The 23018-nt window shown below is 43.8% G+C and overlaps 1 protein-coding gene across 6 annotated transcripts in view; it reads left to right on the plus strand.

Annotated features, from left to right (window-relative positions):
- garre1 (granule associated Rac and RHOG effector 1) overlaps positions 1-23018 on the plus strand; it is a 202900-nt gene that overhangs the window by 124593 nt on the left and 55289 nt on the right. For all 6 annotated transcript variants that reach the window (XM_078210516.1, XM_078210519.1, XM_078210520.1 and 3 more), the window contains exon 3: positions 13454-13660. In XM_078210516.1, coding sequence (XP_078066642.1) covers positions 13454-13660 — 207 coding nt within the window. The remainder of the gene's footprint in view (positions 1-13453; positions 13661-23018) is intronic.

The raw sequence follows: 23018 nt of genomic DNA on the forward strand, positions 1-23018 counted from the left end.
TCAGACTGTGGGAGGAAACTGGAGCACCCGGAGGAAACCCACGTAGTCACGAGGAGAACGCGTAGACTCTGCATAGACCCAAGCCAGGAATCGAACCTGGTCCCTGGCACTGTGAGGCAGCAGTGCTAACCACTGTGCCACCGTGCCGCGATGTACACAGACTGGAGAAATTGGGATTGTTGTCTTGAGAGCAGTGAGGGTTAAGGGGAGATTTGATTGAGATGTTCAATGTTTTGAAGGGTTTTGAAAGATGAAAGAAGGAAGAGTTATTTCCAATGACTTATTGATTTGATTTATTATTGTCACATGTATTAGTGTACAGTGAAAAGTATTGTTTCTTGCGCCCCAAACAGACAAAGCATACCATGCATAGAGAAGCAAAGGAGAGAGTGCAGAATTAGTGTTGTTATAGCTAGGGTGTAGAGAAAGATCAGCTTAATGCAAGGTAGGTCCATTCAAAAGTTTGATGGCAGCAGGAAAGCAGTTGTTGAGTCGGTTGGTACCTGACCTCAGATTTTTGTATCTTTTTCCTGACGGAAGAAGGTGGAAGAGAGTACGTCCAGGGTGCATGGGGTCCTTAGTTATGCTGGCTGCTTTTCTGAGGCAGTGGGAAGTGTAGACAGTGTCAGTGGGTGGGAGGCTGGTTTGAGTAATGGACTGGGCTTCATTTATGACCCTTTGTAATTTCTTGCGGTCTTGGGCAGAGCAGGAGCCATACCAAGCTGTGATACAACCAGAAAGAATGCTTTCTATGGTGCATCTGTAAACGTTGGTGAGAGTCATAGCGGACATGCCAAATTTCCTTAGTCTTCTGAGAAAGCAGAGGTGTTGATGGGCTTTCTTAACTATAGTGTCGGCATGGAGGGATCAGGACAGGTTGTTGGTGATCTGGACACCTAAAAACTTGAAGCTCTCGACCATTTCTACTTCGTCCCCATTGATGTAGACAGGGGCACGTCCTCCATGCTTCCTGAAGTCGATGACAATCTCCTTCGTTTTGTTGACATTGAGGAAGAGATTATTGTTGCCGCACCAGTTCACCAGATTCTCTATCTCATTCCTGTACTCTGTCTCATCATTGTTTGCGATCCAACCCACAATGGTGGTGTCATCAGCAAACTTGAAAATTGAGTTGGAGGGAAATTTGGCCACACAGTCATAGGTGTATAAGGAGTATAGTAGGGGGCTGAGGAAACAGCCTTGTGGGGCACCGGTGTTGAAGATGATCGTGGAGGAGGTGTTGTTGCCTATCCTTACTGATCGACAGTAGACCAAAGGCAATTGCCTTTACAGAGACATGGTTGCAAGGTGACCGAGTTTGAGAAATAAATATTTCAGGGCACACGACATTCTGAAAAGATGGGCAGAATGGAAAAGGAGGAAGGGTAGCCCTGATAATATAGGAAGAAACAAGGACGTTAATGAGAAAGGATCTTGGCTCAGGAAATCAGGAAGTAGAATCGGTCTGGATGGAGTTAAGAGTAGCAAGAGTCTGAAAACGCTGATGAGAATATGTTATGCTGTTGGACAGAGCATTAAACAAGACATCATTGGAACTTGTAACATAGGCAATGATTTGATTTGATTTATTATTGTCACGTGTTGAGATACAGCAAAAAGTATTGTTTCTTGTATGCACATACAGTCAAAGCATACCGTTCATAGAGAAGGAAAGGAGAGAGTGCAGAATGTAGTATTACAGTCATAGCTAGGGTGAAAAGAAAGATCAGCTTAGTGTGAGGAGATCCATTCAAAAGTCTGATAGCAGCAGTGAAGAAGCTGTTCTTGAGTCGGTTGGTACGTGTCCTCACACTTTTGTAAATTTTTTCTGACAGAAGAATGTGGAAGAGAGAATGTCCAGGGTGCGTGGGACTTTAAGGGATTAAGACTACTGGCAAAAGAATGAGACATTATTTTTATTCATTTAAGGGATGTGGGTTTCATTGGCTAGGCCAGCATTTATTGCCCATCCCTACCTACCCGTGAGAGGGTAATGGTGAGCTGCTGCCTTGAATCGCTTCAGTTGATGTGGTGTATGTACATCCACAGTGCTGTTATGGAGGGAGTGCTAGGACTTTGACTCCGTGACTGCGAAGGAATGGCAAAAAATTTCCAAGTCAGGATGGTGAGTGGCTTGTTGGGCTGAATGGCCTCCTGTGCTGTAATTGTTTTATGATTGGATGGGGAAAGACCAAGATGGAGTGGGACTGAATGGATAACTCTTTCAAAAGGGAACATCGGCCGAGTGGACCAGATGACCATCTCATCTGCTCTATGATTCTGAGGTGTTTTTCCACATGCAGTGCAAGTTCTCTGATTCCTTGCTCAAGTGCTTGTTCCTTGAGTTTGGATGTTGTGAGCTAGCAGCTCAGTAACCATGAAAAACATCACATTTCAATAAAAACATAAGAAATAGGAGATGATGGTGACCATTTGGCCCCCAAACCTGCACTCCCATTCAGTGTCATTATGGCTGATCATCTACATCAACTCACTTCTCACACTATCCCATATCCTTTATCATAGAATGATCATAGAAACCCTACAGTACAGAAAGAGGCCATTCGGCCCATCGAGTCTGCACTGACCACAATCCCACCCAGGACCTACCCCCATATCCCTACATATTTTACCCGCTAATCCCTCTAACCTACGCATCCCAGGACTCTAAGGGGCAATTTTATCATGGCCAATCAACCTAACCCGCACATCTTTGGACTGTGGGAGGAAACCAGGGCACCCGGAGGAAACCCACGCAGACACGAGGAGAATGTGCAAACTCCACACAGACAGTGACCCAAGCCGGGAATCGAACCCAGGTCCCTGGAGCTGTGAAGCAGCAGTGCTAACCACTGTGCTACCGTGCCACCCTTAGCACTCAAAAGAAGAACTGGATAGTGATGGGGAACAGGACTTCTGGCTGTTTATTTTGTTCCACTCACTTTCTTAAAATTGCATTCTGAGGACAGAAGGAAGCACAAGTAATACACAAGGCAAAATGAAAGTGTGTCTGCCTCTGACTTGTTCACACCAGCCCCTCTTTTCTCTGGATTCTCTGATGCTCTGTGTCCGTGAACACAGTTCCTATCTGCTGATGAGAGGAGTGGTATTGGTCGGAGGCCTGACTGTTTATCCCAGACTCTCTCAATTGGATGGGAAATCCAAGTTCAACAAAAGCGTTCGTGCATCTGTTTTTTTTTTTGAAAAAGTAATACTTTTCAAAAGACATTTATCAGTGATGTGGCCTTGTGAGCTTAGTGACTGATTTCCCTGGGAATGAAATCTTTGTTTGTTAAAGATAGCTGTAGGGTTCTTGAGCCCTGGGGGAGGGAGAAACAAGAGAGAACAATGGTGGGATAAGACTGTGCATTATAACCTGCTGATTGTCACCTATAGCAGTCCTTTGATTAGAAGATAGTTCACAGGGTTACAATTTATTGCAGTCTTAGTCTTCAGGTTTTTTATGTTGACAGTTCATGGGCACACAATGTTCCCATTATTGCTTGGGCTTTAGCAATATATAAAAACTCAAACTCCAGGATTCAAACTCCAGAACCCAACCAAGATGGGGTCTTTGTGCAGCTTTTTACCTGTTGGCCCAATTACCAGGGCACCTGCAACATAAAAATAAAGAGCGATCAGGTGAGCTCTGTGGTTCTGGATGAAATGCTGGTAAAAAAAACACTCAGCATAAAACCCTTCAGGATACGAGTCCCTTGTGTGATGTTTGAAATGGACTCGATATAAAATCAGTAGTAATTTGCAATTAAGTAGCGCCATTAGCATAGACATCCAATCCTGGCTGAGCCACAGTTTCCTCCTCTTGAACACTGGGAAGCCAAAAGACATTATCTCTGCTCCTGTCATAGGATATGTACCCTAGCCCCTGGCTCTTTACCCCTCAGTAAGAGTTTTAACAACACCAGGTTAAAGTCCAACAGGTTTATTTGGTAGCAAATACCATTAGCTTTCAGAGCGCTGCTCCTTCGTCAGATGGAGTGGAACTCCACTCCATCTGACGAAGGAGCAGCGCTCCGAAAGCTAATGGTATTTGCTACCAAATAAACCTGTTGGACTTTAACCTGGTGTTGTTAAAACTCTTACTGTGTTTACCCCAATCCAACGCCGGCATCTCCACATCATCTTTACCCTTCTCCAACCACTGGTTGAAGCAGACTGATTGCAACCTTCTGACTTACCAAAACTCCCCTCATCCATTCCTTTACTTTCTCCAGACTCAGCTGTTCCAATACTTTCCCAACTGGCTTCAGTTCATCCAAAATTCTATTGATCCTATCTGGTCCTATTTACATCACTTGAGTAATTTTGATCCAGGCCCACCAATTCCTCATTTAGAATTCTCATCCTTATGTTTAAATCTCCATATGAATTTGTCCCCCACTATTTCTGTAACCTTATCCAGCCCTACAGTTATCTAGCCAAAAATTCCTTTGTCCTACCTTTTAGTGGCCATGTCTTCAGCCGTTTAGACCCTATTCTCAAGATTGCTTCTCTCGCTTTCCCCCTCCTGGAAGCTCCTTAAAGCATCGTTTTGATCGGCTTTTTAGTCACTTTTCCAAATATCATCTCATTAATTGATGTCATTTTCTTGTCTGATTATGTTTCTTGAAAGTGCCTTGGGACATTTTGCTTTTATGAAGACAGACATCAGCACAGAAGCAAAATGCTGTGGCTGTTGGATTGTGGAAATCTGAAACTAAAAACAGAAAATGCTGGACAGATGCAGTGGGCGTGGCAGCCTCAGTGGAGAGGGAAACAGCGTTAACTTGTCAGTTCACTATTATGATTGACTTGAAACGCTAACTCTGTTTCTCTCTCCACGGATGCTGCCTGACCTGTTGAGTATTTCCAGCATTTGCTGTTTTTTGTTTACTGTAATCGTAATCCAAGCTGTTGCTGTAGACAATATCCCACAGCACTTTGTAGAGAAGGAGGGAAAATGGTTGGCAAACAGAGGTGGGTCAGATTGGGGAAGATCTGAAGTCACGGCTTGCTCAGAGATGGGTTTTGATCCGATTTTTATCAGTTGGGGTGAGAGCAGTTCTGTGATTCAGAGGTGGAAGGGTTTAGGTACGAGTTCCATAGACCCAGGCTGAAGACTCTGCTATTAATGTTTGGGTGAAGTGAGGATAAAGGGTGGGTGAACTAAATGAAATGTTTAAGGCAAATAAAGGAGTTAATCGATAGAGGGAAACTATTTCCTCTACTGAGGAGAATCCAAACCAAAGTGAAATAATAAAGTTGGAGCTAGGCTGTTCCGGGATGATGTCAGGAAAAGTTTCTTCATGAAAAGGGGAATAGAAATCTGGAACTCTTTACCACCAGAAAACTGTTGAGGCTTTGTAGTTGATCAAAAATTTCCAAAGTTAGATTGATTTATTTTTGACCAAGATGTTAAGGGTTATGAAATCAAGGTGGGTGGGTGGCGACAGGTGGATGTTGTGTCTCAATGTGGATCAGTTGGTAGTACTGAGGGAGTACAACATTGTCGGAGGCGTTGTCTTTCAGATTTCAGATGAGATGTTAAACCTAGGCCTTGTCTGCTCCCTTAGGCGGATGTTAAAGATCTCATGGCACTTCTTCGGAAAAGAGCAGGAGAGTCTCACTCAACATCACAAAAGCAAATTGGTCATTGTCACATTGCTGTTTGTGGAAGCTTGCACGGTAGCACAGTGGTTAGCACTGCTGCCTCACAAAGCCAGCGACGTGGGTTCAATTCCCGGCTTTGGTCACTGTCTCTGTGGAGTTCGCATGTTCTCCCCGTGTCTGCGTGGGTTTCCTCCAGGTGCTCCGGTTTCCCCCCTCAGTCCAAAAGAGGTGCTAGTTAGGTGCATTGGCCATGTTAAATTCTCCCTCAGTCCCTCTCCTCCTGAACAGGCGCCGGAGTGTGGCGACTAGGGGATTTTCACAGTAACTTCAGTGCACTGTTAATGTAAGTCTACTTGTGACACTAATAAATAAACTTCGAAACTTAAACTTAAAACTCAAACAAATTGGCTGCTGCATTTCCTATATACCAACTGAATACACTTCAGAACACCTTCATTGGCTTTGGTACATCCAGTGGTCGTGAAAGCCTGCTACATAAGTGAAAGTTTGTCTGTTTTTAAGATACAGATGAATCCTGGCATTATTGAATGGCCTTCTATTCCTTTGAGATCAGTAGGAAGCTAAAGTCAGAAAACTGAAGGTTATGAGAGGGGTTGGCAGGTTAGAAGAGAGGGGGGAGTGGTGTTGGTATGGGGGCTGAGGCCGTGGAAGGATTTGTGACATAGGAGAGGGATTGGCTATAGTCTAACCCCTGGTTACATTGCACAATTAGAATTGTGACTGCTGGTTTTAATTCTCCCTTTCCAAATGTGCACCATTTATGTTCACCTATCGTGCCGAAATATCATCCATCCACAAGGACTGAAAGAAGCTTGTAGAACTTTAGAATGGCGCTCTTGGTGGAATTACACAACTGGAGTCAGATATCTTCAGTCTGTGCTTGTTTAGGTCTGTGTAACTGCAGCTCACAAACCGTGAGTTTCACAAAAGCTGGAATAATATCCTTTTCTTAAATTTAACTCTTGAGTATGTCACAAGTTCTTGCTGAAAAGGTTATCATCATGTAGACCAGCGTATAATCAGTCTCCATTATATACCTGGAGATGAATTGTATTTGGTTTTAATGCCAGTGTAGCTGTCTAGATTCAGATTCTGGCAGATAAAACTGCTGGAGCAAATTCTATAGCCTCAATCACAGGCTATTGAAGGTGTGATCCTTATTTCTGGAATTATGTCCCAGATAAGCTGACAGGACAGTAATTAAATGCACCCTGTTACATTAACATTCTCACTTACATTTAGCACCCACCATGTCTGTATCAAAGTGCTTCAGGCAATAAAATACTCTCTTTGAACTCGCGTGGCTTTGTGGCACATGTTGACTCAGTGACTTACCATATGATGAGGTAATCTTTATTTCTTTGTGATGCTGACAAACTGTCCTAGCTCTTTGACAGTGACTGCAGGGCTCTGACCAGACTAGCTGTCATTTTTGTACATTTGTTACAGACAGGCTTGCATTTAGACGGTGCTTTATTACATCTCTCAAACAGCTAAAAGTGATGCACATACAATTAATTAATTTTGAAAAACAGGACCCTTTTACTCTGATAATATCGAGCAGCCATTTGAGCGTTGCAGAATCCCATGAGCAGCCATGGGTCCAACATGAAGTCAGTTGATTTATTTTTGGTTGGAGGAATGTTGGCTGAAACACTGAACCAGAATGTCCTGCTCTTGGGATAATGCAGTAGGATCAACAACACCCATTTCAAACATTAGAACAGGCTTTTGGGCCCAGTGGTTTAACATTTCATCCCAAGCACACATCAGCAAGTGTTGAGCTGGAGAGTTGGGACAGATTACTTACTAAACCTCTGGAACAAGAGTTTCAACACGCGAATGTCTTAACTTGCAGGAGTTTGTGTTGTCAAGTAAGCTGAACTAATGGTCATGATGACGGGCATGATTGCTTGGGCCGTTTTTATCAATCCTTTTCACAGATGCTGCAGGCTATAATTATAGAAAACACATGAGGTTAGTTTAGACTGTACCCTGTGCCACAAAGATGATACTAAATCTGAGAGAGTGCAACTATCAGAAAGCACTCAAAGGCTGGGGCACTTTCCTCCAGGAGAGAGAAGACAGAGAGATATGAAAGATATTGCTTGGAGGTGTTTCCACTTGTAGAGTATATAAATGTAAGATAGTCACTAATAAACCCAATTCAGGAGAAACTTCTTTGCACAGAGAGTGGTGAAAATGTGGAACTCCCCACTGCAGGGAGTGGTTGAGTTGCATAGGAAAGATACATTGAAGGGGAAGCCAGATAGGCAGATGAGGGAGAAAGGAATAGAAGAATACCTTGATAGGTGTGGTAACAGTAGGTTGGAAGGAGGCGTGAACGAAGCCCAGTCCATCACTCAAACCAGTCTCCCATCCATTGACTTTGTCTATAGTTCCTGCTGCCTTGGAAAAGCAGCCAGCATAATCAAGAACCCCAAGCACTGCGGACATTCTCTCCCTTCCATCTTCTTCCGTCGGGGAAAAAGATACAAAAGTCTGAGGTCACGTACCAACCAACTCGAGAACCGCTTCTTCCCTGCTGGCATCAGACTTTTGAGTGGACCTACCTTATATTAAATTGATCTTTCTCTACATGTCTAGCTATGGGCGGCAAGGTGGTACAGAGGTTAGCACTGCTGCCTAGAGCGCCAAGGACCTGAGTTCGATTTCCAACTTGGGTGACTGTGCGGAGTCTACACGTTCTCCCCGTGTCTGCGTGGATTTGCCAAGAAGGCGAATGGAATGTTGGCCTTTATCGCGAGGGGGATAGAATATAAAAGCAGGGAGGTCTTGCTGCAACTGTACAAGGCACTGGTGAGGCCGCAACTGGAGTACTGTGTGCAGTTTTGGTCCCCTTATTTGCTAAAGGATATATTGGCCTTGGAGGGAGTGCAGAGAAGGTTCACCAGGTTGATACCGGAGATGAGGGGTGTAGCTTATGAGGAGAGATTAAACAGATTGGGTCTGTACTCGTTGGAGTTTAGAAGGATGAGGGGTGATCTTATAGAGACATATAAGATAATGAAGGGGCTGGATAGGGTAGAGGTGGAGAGATTCTTTCCACTTAGAAGGGAAACCAGAACTAGAGGGCACAGCCTCAAAATAAGGGGGGGCCGGTTCAGAACAGAGTTGAGGGGGAACTTCTTCTCTCAGAGGGTAGTGAATCTCTGGAATTCTCTGCCCATTGAAGTGGTGGAGGCTTCCTCGTTGAATATGTTTAAATCACGGGTAGATAGTTTTCTGATCAATAAGGGAATTAGGGGATATGGGGAGCAGGCGGGTAAGTGGAACTGATTCGCTTCAGATCAGCCATGATCTTGTTGAATGGCGGGGCAGGCTCGAAGGGCCAGATGGCCTACTCCTGCTCCTATTTCTTATGTTCTTGTGTTTTTATTTCCTCCGGGTGCTCCAGTTTCCTTCCACAGTCCGAAAGATGTGCTGGTTAGGTGGATTGGGTCATGCTAAATTCTCCCTCAGTGTACCCGAACAGGCGCCGGAGTGTGGTGAATAGGGGATTTTCACTGTAACTTCATTGCAGTGTTAATGTAAGCCTACTTGTGACACTAATAAATAAACTTAAAAAATTACTGCACCTTCTTTCCTTCTCCCCTATGTACTCTATGTATGGTATGCTTTGTATATAGTGCAAGAAGCAATACATTTTACTGTATTCCAATACATGTGACAATAAATCAAATCAAAGCATTAATATATCTCAAACCAGCTGGGCTGAATGGTCAATTTCTGAGCTGGATTTCTGACTTAATTTTATGTAACCCCCAGGTCTTGATGTACTCCAGGGTTATAACTGTGTCTTTTACTTACCGTTTCAAGCTGACTAGATATGAATATTAATGCTGTAAACATTCTGATTTGAGTTCACAATGAAGAAAACACTTGATCGTAGATATGGGATCCAACAAATAGCCCATTCTACTGCCCGAATGGAAATGAGGAGCTGGCAACTCCCGTTTACACTGAAAACAGCTGTGTCTGCTCTGGTTCTTGGCATCGTGCTCTGTGACCTTTTTCATCCACCTTAGGGGAAAGTGCGCTGCCTTGGTTTAACTTATCTGAAGGACGGTGTGTCTGATATTGCAGCACCACCTCAGTATCGCCCTGGAGTGTCAGTCTAGGTTCTGTGCTCATGACTCTGAAGTGGAACTTGAACCTTCTGACTCGAAAACGCACTTGACACCAGGTCTAAACGAAGCATGCTTGGAGTGTTGAATGATCTCTTGTTCCTCACTTTCTTAAGGAGGCTGAAACTGTTATAAAGCCATATTTGCCCTCATTGTCCAGGTCTTGTGTTTTCAGTGTTGTCCCGATGTGTATTACATTCCAAATTGCTCTTAGTCGTGAGGAGAGTTGGAGTGATTGGAATTTGGATAATTGAAAATACACTGCTTTTAATGAGCCTGTTCATTCTGTCATGTTTTTAAAACAAACATTTTTTAAAAAGGCCATACATTTTACAACAACAATTCCAACCCTGTTCAGTTTCTCAAAGATGTGGAGATGCCGGCGTTGGACTGGGGTAAGCACAGTAAGAAGTCTCACAACACCAGGTTAAAGTCCAACAGGTTTATTTGGCAGCACTAGCTTTCGGAGCCCCAGGCCCCTTCTTCAGGTGAGTGTGGACTCGTGTTCACAAACAGGGCATATAAAGACACAAACTCAATTTACAAGATAATGGTTGGAATGCGAGTCTTTACAGGTAATCAAGTCTTAAAGGTACAGACAATGTGAGTGGAGAGAGGGTTAAGCACAGGTTAAAGAGATGTGTATTGTCTCCAGCCAGGACAGTTAGTGAGATTTTGCAAGCCCAGGCAAGTCGTGGGGGTTACAGATAGTGTGACATGAACCCAAGATCCCGGTTGAGGCCGTCCTCGTGTGTGGAACCATCCCCACACCCCCACTTCTTGCCTTCAAACAACCGCGCAACCCCAAACAGACCATTGTCCGCAGCAAACTACCCAGCCTTCAGGAGAACAGTGACCACGACATCACACAACCCTGCGACAGCAACCTCTGCAAGACGTGCCGGATGCCATCATCTCACGTGAGAACACCATCCACCAGGTACACGGTACATACTCCTGCAACTCGGCCAACGTTGTCTACCTGATACGCTGCAGGAAAGGATGTCCCGAGGCATGGTACATTGGGGAGACCATGCAAACACTACGACAACGAATGAATGAACACCGTTCAACAATCACCAGGCAGGAGTGTTCCCTTCCAATCGGGGAACACTTCAGCGGTCACGGGCACTCAGCCTCTGATCTTCGGGTAAGCGTTCTCCAAGGCGGCCTTCACGACACACGACAACGCAGAATCGCTGAGCAGAGACTGATAGCCAAGTTCCACACACATGAGGACGGCCTCAACCGGGATCTTGAGTTCATGTCACACTATCTGTAACCCCCACGACTTGCCTGGGCTTGCAAAATCTCACTGGCTGTCCTGTCTGGAGACAATACACATCTCTTTAACCTGTGCTTAACGCTCTCTCCACTCACATTGTCTGTACCTTTAAGACTTGATTACCTGTAAAGACTCGCATTCCAACCATTATTTTGTAAATTGAGTTTGTGTCTTTATATGCCCTGTTTGCGAACATGAGTCCTCACTCACCTGAAGAAGGGGCTTGGGGCTCCGAAAGCTAGTGCTGCCAAATAAACCAGTTTCTCAAAGGGCAGGCTCTATGTATAGTTCCTACACTAAAGCTGCTGCTGAGAATGTGGAATCTGGTTGTGTGAGGGAACAGGCTAGTGGTCAGAGCTGACACACCCACAGTGGCATTTATTTCCCTTCAGGCATCTCTCTCCCTCTCTCCATGCTCAGATACAGTACTTCCCTTTGGAAACAGCTGCTTATGAAGTGGCGAGTCTGCATTTCTCTGTGAAATTGATTGAATGGACAGGTCGCCGAGTAAATGGGCTGTGAACAGAGAAGGGGAGAGATTTTAAGTTATCAATCCTTCAAAGAGGGCGAAAAAGTCCTCTCTTTGACACACCTCTATAGCAACGGCACCAATTTAAATATAATCTGAATTAAAGAGCTGCAGAGTAACAGGAACATTGCTCCAACAGAAATAATGCCTGAACAGTCATGAGATTATGAAAGAGTAGAACAACTGTTTCCACCAGAGCTAATGGCCAAGACTAGACCGTGACTGCTGACCAGCTGACCCTCTGTTTCTGCTGGAAGTTGTGGGTCTGAAATATCCCACTGCCATATTTAACATCAAATTTACAACACAGGCCGTTTAACCCAGTTGGTCTGTGCCTGTGCTTATACTCCACACGATCCTCTTCCCATCCAACTTCATCTCATCCTAACAGCATATTCTTCTCCTTTCTCCATCATGTTGATTTAGCTTACCCTTAGATGCATCAATGGTGTCTATCTCAACTGCTCCTTGTGGTAGCAAGTTTTAAGTTGATACCATTTGTTGTATTCTCTGTTGGATTTATTAGTGGCTATCTTATATCTATGCCCCGAATTTATATCCCTTCAACATTCACACCAGAAATGCAGAATGGAAAGAAACCAAAATTTATGTGTTGCTTTATTATTTTTCTCATAATGATCTCCACGTGCTTTGAGGTGAATTGTTTTTGAAGGGTAACACTGGAAATATTCTGCACTGCAGCTGAAGGCCATCTGTGGAATCTTGCTGTGCAGGAAATTATTGAGCAGAATCATAGAACCCCTAAAGTGCCGAGGAGGTTATTTGGTCCATCGAGTCTGCATCGATTCTCTGACAGGATATCTTACCCAGGCCTTCTCCCCTGCCCGATCCCCGTAACTCCACACACTTACCATGGTTAGTCCATCTAACCTACACATCTTTGGACTGTGGGAGGAAACTGGAGCACCCGGAGGAAACCCACGCAGACACGGGGAGAATGTGAAAACTCCACACCGTCAGTCACCCAAGGCCGGAATTGAACCCAGGTTCCTGCCCCTCTGAGGTAGCAGTGCTAACCACAAGAGTGTGAAGGAATATTCTGGATGAGTGCAGAAGCTCGAACACCATCCAAGATAAAGCAACCATTTGATTGGCGCTCCATCCATCACTGTAAACATTTGTTCCTGCCACCACCATCAACAGTGGCAGCCGTGTGTACCATCTACAAGATGCATTGCAGCAACTCGCCAAGGCTCCTCTGAAAGCACCTTCCAAACCTGCATCCTTTACCACCCATATTTTGAGAGGGAATATCAAAAGATTTCCTCAATGGACAGTGCAATTTTATACATCCTTTTGGGAAGTACATTTTAAATGTTAACTATTTCTACCCAGTACCTTAAACCAGAGTCCTCTGGTTCACAAACCTCCTGCCAGTGGGGAACATTTGAACCCTATTTACTTTATCAAAGCTCTTTATGATTTTGAACACCTCTATTAAATTTCCCTGAACTGACTGCTCAAAGTCGAAGAAATTCTAAGTTGTATTTTTAAATAAAGATGAATGGCACTTAAAATTTACCAACCCTGCATGTGATACATGATTGAAAATTTGTAGCACCTTGTTGTATATTATCTTGCCTTAATTTGATTCTATGTGGATTTTGAAAAATGTATTCATTGGTATTAGACAACAATTTACGGTAATTTCTCTTTTGTTTTCTTTACTTTCTTTGAGAAGTGAATGTAAGACTATAGTATGTTGAATGAAGCTGGGAACTGGTGCAGCAGGTTGGCCAAGCACTCCCGCCACATTTTCCTGCTGCTTGAATTAATTTTGAACCATGTCCGCAATCTGCAGGCTTCGAGTGACGTCCTGTGTTGTTTCCTGTTCCTCAGGTGCTAGGCCGATGTTTCCTGACCGTCCTGCAGGTCCACTTCCAGTTCTTGTCGCAAGCATTACATCGAGTTCAGCCTATAGCTCACTCGTGCTTGGCAGAGGCTCAAGCCCAGGAGAGGAAGAACACAATGGGGAGCGAGACCATGAAGGCTGGCCACGTGACGGAATTGGAAGAGGCTGTAAAATCCTGGGGAGGAGCGTCAGAGGTAATGAATTTTTACATGTATTAGCTGGAACTACTTGCTTGCCTATTATGGGTAGAAAACTGGGTGCAGAACCCATTGGTATCATCTTGGATTGGGATTTGGCAGCTCGGTTGCCAAATCTGGTTGAGCATATTTGTGGAGGTTTCATCAGATAACCTCCTGCTTCCATTGCCCCATCCAATCAAACGGTTTAGTGAGAGAGGTGGATACTCAACGAGACCTTGGTGTCCTCGTCCATCAGTTGCTGAAAGTAAGCGTGCAGGTACAGCAGGCAGTAAAGAAGGGAAATGATATGTTGGCCTTCATAGCGAGAGGATTTGAGTATAGGAATAGGGATGTTTTACTGCAATTGTATAGGGAGTTGGTGAGGCCACACCAACTGTGTGCAGTTTTGGTGTCCTTTTTTTGAGGAAGGATGTCCTTCCTACAGAGGGAGTACAGCGAAGGTTTACCAGGCTATTCCTGGAATGGCAGGTTTGTTATATGAGGAGAGACTGACTCAGTTAGGATACAGTTGGAGTTTAGAAGAGTAAGAGGGATCTCAGAGAAATTTATAAAATTCTAACAGGATTAGACAGGGTAGATTCAGAAAGAATGTTCCCGATGATGGGGGAGTCCGGAACTAATGGTCATAGTTTAAGGATAAGGGGTAAATCTTTTAGGACTGAGGTGAGGAGAAATTTCTTCACCCAGAGGGTGGTGAATGTGTGGAATTCACTACCACAGAATGTAGTTGAGGCCAAAACGTTGTGAGATTTCAAGAAGAAATTAGATACAGCTCTTGGGGCTAAAGAGATGAAGGGATATGGAGGGGAAGGCGTGATCAGGGTATTGAATTCAATGATCAGCCGTGATCATAGTGTGTGGCGGAGCAGGCTCGAAGGGCCGAATGGATGCCCCTGCTTCTATTTTCTATGTATTTTCTCAAATTTCCAATAGATGTATAACTAATAAAATGATGTGGATATGCCGGCGTTGGACTAAGGTGGGCATGGTAAGAAGTCTCACAACATCAGGTTAAAGCACAACATGTTTGTTCAGTATCATGAGCTTTCGGAGCGCTGCCCCTTCATCAGTTGACTCACCTGATGAAGGAGCAGCGCTCCAAAAGCTCGTGATTCCAAAGAAACCTGCTGGGTTTGAACCTGGTGTTGTGTGACTTCCTACTGTAACTAATAAAAGTATTCAAAGAAAACGAAGAGATAAAAGTCAACCCTCTTCTGATTTTTCTCTCAGTTAGAATCTCATTTGCTATATGTAAGTCAGTTTGCTTTTTTTTAAGGATTTATGGTATTGCAACTCACTAAATCTTCTGAGAATATTCTGATTTCCTTTCACATTGGTCATAGATTAATGGAGAGTTGTGGGAAAGGAGGATGGGTGAGGGGGAAGTCCGGGATTTGAGGGACCAGGGAGTGGAGCAGATTCCCAATATTGGAGCTTTTCAAGAGATGGAGCTAATGTGAGATGGATCTTGGGTGATGTCTGTCTCTTTCTCTTGCAACTCTGTTAGTTGATTGGGAGACTAGTCTTCAAAAACCACAGTTTCAAATTGTGATAATGATTATTAACCTGCTAATGGAGATTTAAAGTGCAAAGTCTTCACAATCTACAATGCAAAATAAATCTTTATAGTTGTGGCTTTATTTCTGATAGGTTCAGAAGCTGTTTTTATTGACGATTTGTACAGCCTGGGACAGATTTCTGACGATTGCCGCTCCACTCTAGCTGACATTAGATAATGTAGAGCTTATGCATTCTTAGTTTTGTACTTTATTATTTGTATAACAAATTTGGAGAGCTGGAGCTGGAGGGAACAAAAGTTGTCGATGAATGTGTAAGTGACAGTAGGCACGAGTGACTGTCAGTGTTGTGATGGGTAATTTATACGGGATTTATACGGGATGTTGTGATGGGTAATTTATACGGGATGCTAAGAGGATTTTGGAGGAAAGCCTCTTGCACCTGGCCTCTTTGGGCAGGGGGGTGGGCGGTGTTCATGCAGCAGTGCAGGACCCAATCACCTGTTTGGTTTTATTTCTGTAACCTTATAAGTCTTGCACTAAGCATCTGGAAAGCACATCTGTTACTTTCTGCTACTGAAGATTTAAGACGTGTGGAATTTTGGAACTTTTTTTATGCATTGTTTTTTGAAACTACAAATCCAGCTGTTTGTATCTTAGCCAATGAGCGATATCCTTGATTTCATTGCCTCTCTGTCAGGGCTGACCTTTACGTACCTTTGTGACCTGTTTACCTTGTCTAAAGAACTGAACAGTATCAATATCATCGGCATTGTAAATCATTAGATACATGCATTTTCTTTAGCGGAGTTTCAGAAGTTTAAGACCATCTTTGTTTGTCCGTTTGTGATATGTCAGAAAATAATCTTGCACTGGGAAAAATAATTCTTTCTCCCAATACTTGTTAATTTATTTGCAGTGAAAAGCTACGGATCATTTCCTGGTGGGACAATGGCAGCCATTGCAGTCTCTAAGACATTTTTATAAACTAATGAAGGATTTTTAAAATTCATGGATTCATCCATTGCTAGTAAAGCCAGTATTTATTGTCAATCTGCACTGTTATAATCCAGGTCAGAAGCTTCAAAGTGTTTTATGGAGCCCGAGTGGATCATAAGTTATGCATTTTGAATTTGGCTAGGATAAGCATGATATGCTTCACCTCAGATATGATTCAAATGACCCACTAGGGAGCTTTATTAAAGTTTTTTTTAAGAATACAGTTAACATGTATGGAAAGAAAATTAGCAAAACCTTTTATCAATTATAAACAAAACAAGCACGATGATGTATAACCCTTAACAAATATATCTAAAATGTTCCAATCAAACAAAACTTTCCATAGACAAAAAACCCTTTCCACAGATTTAACACAGGAAAGACTACTGCTCACGTGATACTGGAACTGAATCCTTTGGTTGGAGGATTGCAACCCTGACCTCTCAGCCTTGTAACTTTTAGCAGCCCTCTGGATACATCCAGAACAGTTTGAAGTCGGAACAGCTTCCCAGAACACCAGGGAGAGACTCTCTAGGCAAGCTAGCAACAGCAGATTTTCTACTCCAGGAAGGCAAGAAGCCTTGCTTTCAGGTAACCAGCAGAACTTCCAAAACCAGGGGGAAAGAGAGACACTGCTTTCAGCTTGATGGCCCTTCTGAAACTAAACTGCTGCCAGCCAAAACAGAAAATGAAATCTTAAATTCCCTAGGAATGAAAAGAAAATGTCCAGAACCCATGACCTTCCTCCTAACAATGCAGGGCCATAAAACATCCCAGAGTAAAAATAAACAAACCCCATTTAAACCACTGAAGGAGCAATAAAAGGACTTCAGCCAGCCAGCCCAGTAACAATGAGAGCTGCAGAGAACATGATTTTTAAAAAACTCTCAAAGGTACACTAACGTCACCACACATAATTGAGTGGCTTGTTAGGCCATTGCAGAGTCAGAACCACATGGTTCTGGAGTTGCACTTAGGCCAGCCAGACCCGTAGAATTTGACCGATTTCTTTTCCTGCAAGGTGAACTAGATAGGTTTTTACAACAATCCAGTGGCTAGATACTTATTATTTATACCAGCTTCTCTTTCATTCCAGATTTTTTCAATTGAAATTAAATTCCCCAGCTGGCATGTTGAGATTTGAACCATATTTCCAGATCAATTAGTCCAGGCTTCTGGATTACTAGTCCAATCACAAAACCACTCAGCTATCAGACCCACAAAAACAAAAATGTTCAAAGAACATAGGGCGGCATGGTGGCACATTAGTTAGCACTCCTGCCTCACATCGCCAGAGACCATGTTCCATTCCCAGCTTGGGACACTGTGTAGAGTTTGTGTGTTCTCCCCGTGTCTGCATGGGTTTCCTCCGGGTGCCCCAGTTTCCTCCCACAGTCCAAAGATGTGTGTGTTTAGTATTTTCCTGACTCTGTAACTGGAGTCCAGTAACTTAACTTGAGACTAATGATCAAACTTGATATCCTCCTGGTCTTTGTGTTTCAGTTAAGCACTGAATAAACTTGTCAAATATTCAGGAAACATATGATTGTACATGTTAAAATGCCTTGCCACCCTGTGATCTAAGGTTCACACAGTAAGAAGTTTAACAACACCAGGTTAAAGTCCAACAGGTTTATTTGGTAGCAAAAGCCACACAAGCTTTCGAGGCTCTGAGCCCCTTCTTCAGGTGAGTGGGAATTCTGTTCACAAACAGAACTTATAAGACACAGACTCAATTTACATGAATAATGGTTGGAATGCGAATACTTACAACTAATCCAGTCTTTAAGAAACAAAACAATGGGAGTGGAGAGAGCATCAAGACAGGCTAAAAAGATGTGTATTGTCTCCAGACAAGACAGCCAGTGAAACTCTGCAGGTCCACGCAACTGTGGGAGTTACAAATAGTGTGACATAAATTCTGATTCTAGGATCGCATGATAAAGACTCAGGAGGAAAAAAGCAGAAATATTTATGTGAAATAGTGTGACATAAACCCAATATCCCGGTTGAGGCCGTCCTTGTGTGTGCGGAACCTGGCTATCAGTTTCTGCTCAGCGACTCTGCGCTGTCGTGTGTCGCGAAGGCCGCCTTGGAGAACGCTTACCCGAATATCAGAGGCCGAATGCCCGTGACCGCTGAAGTGCTCCCCAACAGGAAGAGAACAGTCTTGCCTGGTGATTGTCGAGCGGTGTTCATTCATCCGTTGTCGCAGCGTCTGCATAGTTTCCCCAATGTACCATGCCTCGGGACATCCTTTCTTGATATTCCTCTGATATCCTTTCCTCTGATATTCGGGTAAGCGTTCTCCAAGGCGGCCTTCGCGACACACGACAGCGCAGAGTCGCTGAGCAGAAACTGATAGCCAGGTTCCGCACACACAAGGACGGCCTCAACCGGGATATTGGGTTTATGTCACACTATTTCACATAAATATTTCTGCTTTTTTCCTCCTGAGTCTTTATCATGCGATCCTAGAATCAGAATTTATGTCACACTATTTGTAACTCCCACAGTTGCGTGGACCTGCAGAGTTTCACTGGCTGTCTTGTCTGGAGACAATACACATCTTTTTAGCCTGTCTTGATGCTCTCTCCACTCCCATTGTTTTGTTTCTTAAAGACTGGATTAGTTGTAAGTATTCGCATTCCAACCATTATTCATGTAAATTGAGTCTGTGTCTTATAAGTTCTGTTTGTGAACAGAATTCCCACTCACCTGAAGAAGGGGCTCAGAGCCTCGAAAGCTTGTGTGGCTTTTGCTACCAAATAAACCTGTTGGACTTTAACCTGGTGTTGTTAAACTTCTTACTGTGTTTACCCCAGTCCAACGCCGGCATCTCCACATCATCTAAGGTTCAGTCAAGTAGCCAGTGTTGTTTTCAAGGTATTCCAAGCGGGTTCTTTGTGCTGCCAGATGTCTGAACTGATTTGCTTATCTCCTTGCAACAAGCTTCTGGACTTGAGCCGATTTCCTTTGGCTAATGTTCCTCCCCACAATTCCTGACTTTGCTGTATTTCATTGTCACAGACTTGTAATGATTTTTCCTTGAAAAGTCAAAAGCGTGGTATAACCTGAGACTTTATGAATGTATTTAAATGCCACAACTGCAGTTCTGGTGATTTTTAAAAAATTGAGGAGTAATGTTTTTGTATTCCTGCCCTTTCACTGGGAATGGATGGGCGAGGAAGAGGGAAGTCTCCTGCCCGGATATCCTACTGGGCTGTGTAGTGTTGTGAGGTGACAGCAATCATGCTGCACTCATTGTGAACATTTGTTTGTTTTATTTTAATCTCCCCGCCCCGTAAACCCCACCCTGCGGAGGCAATTTTGAACAAAAATGGCTAATCTCACACCAGACGGCCATTCCCTCCTTGTATCGAATGGTTTTTTTTGAGTTTATACAGTCACTTGTTTCATTAATATGAGTTTTTTTGAATGATACTGATTAGCATGGCAAGTAGGGTTATTTAACCCTTTAAAAAAAGCATTTCAATGCTGTTAACCAGTTTCCTGATGTTCTGTATTTATCTTTGCTTGAATTATGAGTTTTGAATCGGGGAGGCGATGTCACTGAACTAGTAATCCAGAGACTAAAGGTAACTCTCTGGGGGCTCTGGGTTCAAATCCTACCTTGGCAGATGGTGAAATTTGAATTCAATAAAATAACTCTGGAATTAAAAGTCATGACCATGAAACCATTGTCAATTGTTACAAAAACCCATCTGGTTCACTAATGTCCTTTAGGGAAGGAAATCTGCTGTCCTTACATGGTCTTCTTTTTTATAATTTAGAATCCTTTATTTAGAATTCCTACCATGTAGAAGGAGGTCATTCAGCACATCGATTCTGCACCGACTCTGCAACAGAGCGAGTCAAGTCCTCCCTCTCGTCCTAACCCCATAATCCCACACGTTTACCATGGCTAATCCATCTAACCTACATATCTTGGTATTCTAAGGGGCAATTTACCATGGCCAGTCCACCTAACCTGCACATCTTTGGACTGTGGGAGGAAACCAGAGCACTCGGGGAAAACCCACGCAGAACGTGCAAACTCTACAGAGACAGTCACCCAAGGCCGGAATTGAACCAAGGTCCTAGGCATTGTGAGGCAGCAGTGCTAGCCACTCGGTTTGGCCTACATGTAACTCCAGATCCAAAGCAATGTGGTTGACTCCTAAATGGCCGAGCAAGCCACTGAGTTCAAGGGGAATTAGGGATGAGCAATAAGTGCTGGCCCAGTCCGTGTCACCAACATCCAGGCATAAAAGAAATTTAACTGTACATGGTGAAAAAGCAGCATTCGATAGTCATTAAACACAGTGATAATATTTTAAAATTGAATGTGTACTTGCTGCCCTCAGGTGGGTGCCTTCGCTCCCAGTTTATCTGTACAATGCCTATTTAGAAAAAGTCAGCTCTATTTTAGAAACATAGAAAAGCTACAGCACAAAACAGGCCCTTCGGCCCCGCAAGTTGTGCCGAACATATCCCTACCTTTTAGGCCTACCTATAACCCTCCATCCTATTAAGTCCCATGTACTCATCCAGGAGTCTCTTAAAAGACCCTATTGAGTTTGCCACCTCCACCACCACTGACGGCAGCCGATTCCACCCGCTCACCACCCTCTGTGTGAAAAACTTACCCCTAACATTTCCCCTGTACCTACCAGCACCTTAAACCTGTGTCCTCTCGTAGCAGCCATTTCCACCCTAGGAAAAAGCCTTTGAGAGTCCACCCGATCTATGCCTCTCAACATCCTATACACCTCTATTAGGTCTCCTCTCATCCTACGTCTCCCCAAGGAGAAAAAACTTTAAACGCTCAACACTTGCTTTTAGATACACATTCGATGGAGCTACTGCTCTGTTTGATTAAATAGTGCTCACTGTGGCAAGGTTATAATCACCTGAATTGATCAAACAGCCTGGCACTTTCTTCACTATAGAAGAGAAGGCTGAGGGGTGACATGATAGAGGTTTTTAAAATTATGAAGGGGTTTGGACAGGGTGGGTGTAGAAAAGATAGTTTTCCTTTGTGGCAAAGTCCAAACACAGGGCCATTAATAGAAGATTGCTACTAATAAATCCAGTGGGGAGTTCAGGAGAAACTTCTTCACCCGGATTGTGGTCAGAATGTGGAACTCAGAATCATGGAATCTACAGTGAAGGAGGCCATTTGGCCCATCAAGTCCACACCAACAACAATCCCACCCAGGTCCCATCCTGTAATCCCTCATATTTACAGTCCTATTCCCCCTGACACTAAGTGACAAGTTAGCATGGCCAATCAACCTAACCCGCACATTTTTGGACTGTTGGAGGAAACCGGAGCACCCGGAGGAAACCCACGCAGACACAGGGAGAATTTGAAAGCTCCACCCAGACAGTCACCCAAGGCTGGAATTGAATCCGGCTCCTTGGTGCTGGGAGGCAGCAGTGCTAACCACTGTGCCACCGTGCTGCCCCAGAACTCACTACCAGATGGAGTGGTTGAGGTGATTACTAAAGACGCATGAAGAGGAAGCTAGATAAACATAAGGAAGAAATATATTTTGATTTGATTTATTATTGTCACATGTATTAGTATACAATGAAAAGTATTGTTTCTTGCGCGTTATACAGACAAAACCTACTGCACATAGAGAAAGAAGGGAGAGAGTTGTGGAATGTAGTGTCACTGTCATAGCTAGGATGGAGAGAAAGATCAACTCAATGCGAGGTAGGTCCATTCAGAAGTCTGATGGCAGCAGGAAAGAAGCTGTTCTTGAGTTGGTTTGGTGCCTGTAAAGAACAAAGAAAATTACAGCACAGGAACAGGCCCTTCGGCCCTCCAAGCCTGCACCGACCATGCTGCCCGACTCAACTAAAACCCTCTACCCTGCCGGGGACCATATCCCTCTATTCCCATCCTATTCATGAATTTGTCAAGACGCCCCTTAAAAGTCACTATTGTATCCGCTTCCACTACCTCCCCCGGCAACGAGTTCCAGGCACCCACTACTCTCTGTGTAAAAGATCTGCCTCGTATATCTCCTTTAAACCTTGCCCCTCGCACCTTAAACCTGTGCCCCCTAGTAATTGACTCTTCCACCCTGGGAAAAAGCTTCTGACTATCCACTCTGTCCATGCCTCTCATAATCTTGTAGACTTCTATCAGGTCGCCCCTCAACCTCCGTCGTTCCAGTGAGAACAAAACAAGTCTCTACAAACTCTCCTCACAGCTAATGCCCTCCATACCAGGCAACATCCTGGTAAATCTTTTCTGTACTCGCTCCAAAGCCTCCACATCCTTCTGGTAGTGTGGCGACCAGAATTGAACACTATATTCCGAGTGCGGCCTAACCAAGGTTCTATAAAGCTGCAACATGATTTGCCAATTTTTAAACCCAATGCCCCGGCCGATGAAGGCAAGCATGCCGTATGCCTTCTTGACTACCTTCTCCACCTGCATTGCCACTTTCAGTGACCTGTGTACCTGTACACCCAGATCCCTTTGCCTATCAATACTCTTATGGGTTCTGCTATTTACTGTATATTTCCTCTCTGTATTAGACCTTCCAAAATGCATTACCTCACATTTGTCCGGATTAAACTCCATCTGCCATCTCTCCACCCAAGTCTCCAACTGATCTATGTCCTGCTGTATCCTCTGATGGTCCTCATCGCTATCTGCAAATCCACCAACCTTTGTGTCATCTGCAAACTTACTAATCAAACCAGTTAAATTTTCCTCCAAATCATTTATATATATATATATTACAAACAGCAAAGGTCCCAGCACTGATCCCTGAGGAACGCCACTTGTCACAGCCCTCCATTCAGAAACGCAC

The sequence above is a fragment of the Mustelus asterias genome, chromosome 4 (genome assembly GCF_964213995.1).
Source record: "Mustelus asterias chromosome 4, sMusAst1.hap1.1, whole genome shotgun sequence".
Taxonomy (NCBI): Eukaryota; Metazoa; Chordata; class Chondrichthyes; order Carcharhiniformes; family Triakidae; genus Mustelus; species Mustelus asterias.